The following is a 3,922-nucleotide window of genomic DNA, read 5'->3' on the forward strand; positions in this document are numbered from 1 at the left end:
TGACCGTGCCCTGCATGGTTTATGCAGTGAGGGGGCAAAGAGGCTTGCTAAAAGTGGTTTGCCTGAAAGGGTTTATTCCTCTATATATTTCTATAGCATCTGTCTATCTGAAGGCCAAGATGAGCTCCCCACCCACGCTCCTGCAGCTGGCAAGAAGAAGTCTGCTAAAAGATGAAGCCTTGGCCATCTCTGCTCTGAAATACCTGCCCATGGAACTCTTCCCACCTCTATTCAAAGATGCCTTCACTGGAAAACAAACAAACATCTTGAGGGCGATGGTGGCAGCCTGGCCCTTCCCATGCCTTCCTGTGGGAGCCCTGATGAAGAGTCCCCACCTGGAGACATTGAAGGCTGTGCTGGATGGCCTGGATTTGCTGATTAACCAGAAGGATCAGCCTAGGTAAGTGAGAACATGGAGGGGAAGTGTGTGGATGAAGTGACTACAGAGATTGGAATGTGGTCCAAGTTGAATCAGATGTCTTAGAGAAGTGAATAAAAGAAAAAGGACAGTGGTGTGTGGAGCAGACTGAGAATAGATGTAGTCAATATCAATGATTCTGCCCTTGTCTCTTCCCCCATCCACTAGAAATGGAAACAGTCTGGGTTCAAGGAATAGATTTAAGGGAATTTGAAGTGTGGGGTCAAAGCAGATTATAAACTGGTACTCCTGTCATTTGAATCTCCTTCTTGTTTGACCAACAGGAGTCGGAAACTAAAAGTGCTTGATTTGCGGGATGCCCAACATAACTTCTGGAATGTGTGGGCTGGAATAGAGGATGGTGTCTGCTCTCCAGATGTCATTACTGAGACCCAGCCAGTGGTGCATCATCCCATACAAGAGGGGAAACAAGTCGTGACTGTGTTGATGAACCTTTCTCTCAAATCCAGCCATCTTTGTAAATACCTAAGGTATTTCTATTGGTGGACCAAGCAGAGAAAAGATGGGGTGCAGGTGATCTGTCAAAAGCTGGAGTTTTGGGCCCTGCCTGTCTATAACCCCCTGGAGCTGCTGGAGGTATTTGAGCCAAGCTCTATACAGGAATTGGAAGTGAATGAATGCTGGGACCTGGGAACCCTTGCAACGATAGCCTCTGGCCTGGGCCAGATGACAAACCTTCAGAAACTTGTTATCAATGAAATATGCACTCCTTTGAAGTGGCTTGGGAACCAAGAGATGAAAGAATGGTGTTTTACAGAGATCATTTCCCAGTTCTCCCAACTCAACATGCTCCAGCATCTCTATTTGAATGATGTCTTCTTCCTGAATGAACGACTTGACCAAGTGCTCAGGTGAGGAGGATAGAGAGCTTGCTCCACAGGTCAGAGAAAAACCTTTTCACCGAAACTTCAGTGTACACCTGTGGCTTCCCAGTCACTCCTGAGGACACATTGATATGACCTTAAGATAATTGATCTAGTAGTCTTTCTGCTACTCTAGCATCCATGATTGAGAAAAGGTCTTTCCTAGGGACCCAGATGAAGTGAAAACAGATCTAGAGAGGGTATGAGGTCTTTAACCACATGTTGCCCCCATGTCAGCCCTGTCCTTAGAACTGTATGAACAGTTTACATCTCTCTCTGATTCCCAAGGGCAAGGGCTATTTCAGCACAGGTAGGGCCTGAATAAATGGGAAATTAGAGAGAGTGTGTGTGATTAGGGGCACAGAGAAGCCCTGGAAACAGGACAAAGGCTGTGCTAGGAAGGTAGGGCTCATTGAGGCCAATGTTGGCACACCCAGGGATGGTTCTAAGTATCCCATAGTTGGTCCTTCTAGTTTCCTGCTGATATCATCTGTCAGCTGATGTGCTTTTGTGCTTGACAGTGCAGAGGGAACAGATCTGGGACAAATAGTTACAATGATAGTGCATAAGTTGTTAACTCTCCATCAGGGAGCATCATGATGCTCTCAGAATGACCTTAGGACTACTTAGCCTCTGCTACCTTGAAGTCATCACCCTTCCTCCACTGCTATTAGACTTTACTGAGATAAACTCCTTTGTCTCCCTGTAGGTGCTTGAAGAATCCCTTAGAGACCCTTGCAATCACTAACTGCATGCTATCAGAATCAGACATGAGTTATCTGTCCCAGTGTCCAAGCATCCATCAGCTCAAACATCTGGACCTGAGTGGTGTCACCTTTTTAAATATAAGTCATTCACTTCTAGGAAGACTGCTAGAAAGACTGACAGCTACTCTGCAGACTTTAGAATTGAAGGGCTGTATGTTGATGGACTTCCAAATCAGTGTCCTCCTGCTTGCCCTGAGCCAGTGCTCCCAGCTCACTGAAGTCAATTTTACGAAGAACTTCCTGTCTGTGTGCAGCCTTAAGAAGCTGCTGCAGCACATTGCCAACCTGACACATCTGACCCGGGAGATGTACCCTGCCCCCAGTGAGGTCTATGATGACAATGGTGATGTCATGCCAGACAGATTTGCCGAACATTGTTCTGAGCTTATGGAAACACTCTGTGCTATAAGAGAGCCGAAAGAGATCTACTTTGTGAGTAAGAGATGTCTAGATTGTCTGGGATTCTGTGTTTATAACCTGGAGGCCACACTATGTTCATGTTGGCAATAAATAAGAAGAGATCACTGCTGGGCTCTGAGAAATCAAAGCCAGGACTCAAATGACTCATTAGAGACATGACGTATGCATTCAAGCATTTTTGGATGTACTTGGGAAAGAAGATTGCTTCACTGGTGGTTCATATTTGAAGGAGAATCATTGACGTGGAGGACGGAGATTCATTTTCTGTCAACAGTACAGACTTAACCTTGGACAGCAAAGGAGATCTGAAAATTGTTGGGATTCCATCCCAGCATTTCATAGTATGAGATACTATAGACACAGGGAAGGGGACAAAATGAAAGGAGATTACAAAGAGCAAAGGGACTGGATGAGGAGGGTTCCACGTTGCTCTGATGCTGGATAGCATCCATCCACTGGTTGTGTACCTCACATAAAGGCCCTCAAGGGGAATGATACTTCCCCCATTACAATTTTCAGATTTTCCAATAAAGCAGTTTTGAATGAGAGCACCATTCTATCCTTTTAATTTACCGAGTGAGTTCTTTAGCAATCCCACATTTAGATACCATGCATTCTGCCTACACTGTCCCCATACTCTTCTGTCCCTTCATCTCTATCCCTTTCTTCTAGATTTTTCAGAGTGACCTAACATGCCCTGCTCTTGGAGATCTTATACACTTTACCTCCATGAGACCATTCCAAAACACTACTGCCGGAGGCCTTAAGAATATAGAGCAGATGACAACTGATATTCATAAGGTCAACCCACCAGATAAATAATTGTCTGATGGAGGAGCCTTATCAAGCAAGGCTTATGAGACCACAGGCTATTGTAGATTCTGGTTGCTTCTGTCTGTAATTTTCCCATGAGCCACTACATTTCTCCCCTAAAAACAGTTATGGGTATTTCCCCCACTGCCTGTATGTTTATCTTGTGAATATATTCCATTTACTGGGCAAACATGTGTCTGTGATGGTCTGGAAGATGATTTCTTCTTAAGCTGTATAATTTTAATGGATAAAAATAATGCTAGCTTTTTTCATAGCTCAGGCTGATGTAGGAAAATAACAGTATTCTCAACTACAAAGACAGCTTTTTACACAGTTAGCTGATTTAAAACCTCGGAGCAAATTCAAAGTAAACTAGTTGCCACTGCAAATGAATGCACAAGGACAAATTCCCAAGTGTCTGTCTGTTGAACCAAGTGTCACACTCAAAGCAACATTAGTAGATATAACTTCCTGCAGCTCTTGAATCTCTGCATGAACTCAGTTTTATGATACAAGACTCAAGATTTGGCCAATTGTTTATTGTTTAGGTCCTGAATTTCAGTGTCACTCTGGTGGGAAATGCTGAGCATCATGCCCCACCTTTACAGACTGACAGGCTA

At 44.2% G+C, this 3,922-nt stretch overlaps 1 protein-coding gene across 1 annotated transcript; it reads left to right on the forward strand.

Annotated features, from left to right (window-relative positions):
* Positions 1 to 96: 96 nt before the first annotated feature.
* Positions 97 to 3,175, forward strand: LOC114689351 (PRAME family member 12-like; the record flags this gene model as incomplete). Its single annotated transcript, XM_028863687.2, has 4 exons — positions 97 to 400; positions 703 to 1,290; positions 2,012 to 2,505; positions 3,162 to 3,175. Coding segments are annotated over 4 exons (1,400 nt in total), but the record flags the coding sequence as incomplete, so codon positions are not given.
* Positions 3,176 to 3,922: the final 747 nt, after the last annotated feature.

This window comes from Peromyscus leucopus, unplaced genomic scaffold, assembly GCF_004664715.2.
Source record: "Peromyscus leucopus breed LL Stock unplaced genomic scaffold, UCI_PerLeu_2.1 scaffold_1694, whole genome shotgun sequence".
NCBI classification, from domain to species: Eukaryota; Metazoa; Chordata; class Mammalia; order Rodentia; family Cricetidae; genus Peromyscus; species Peromyscus leucopus.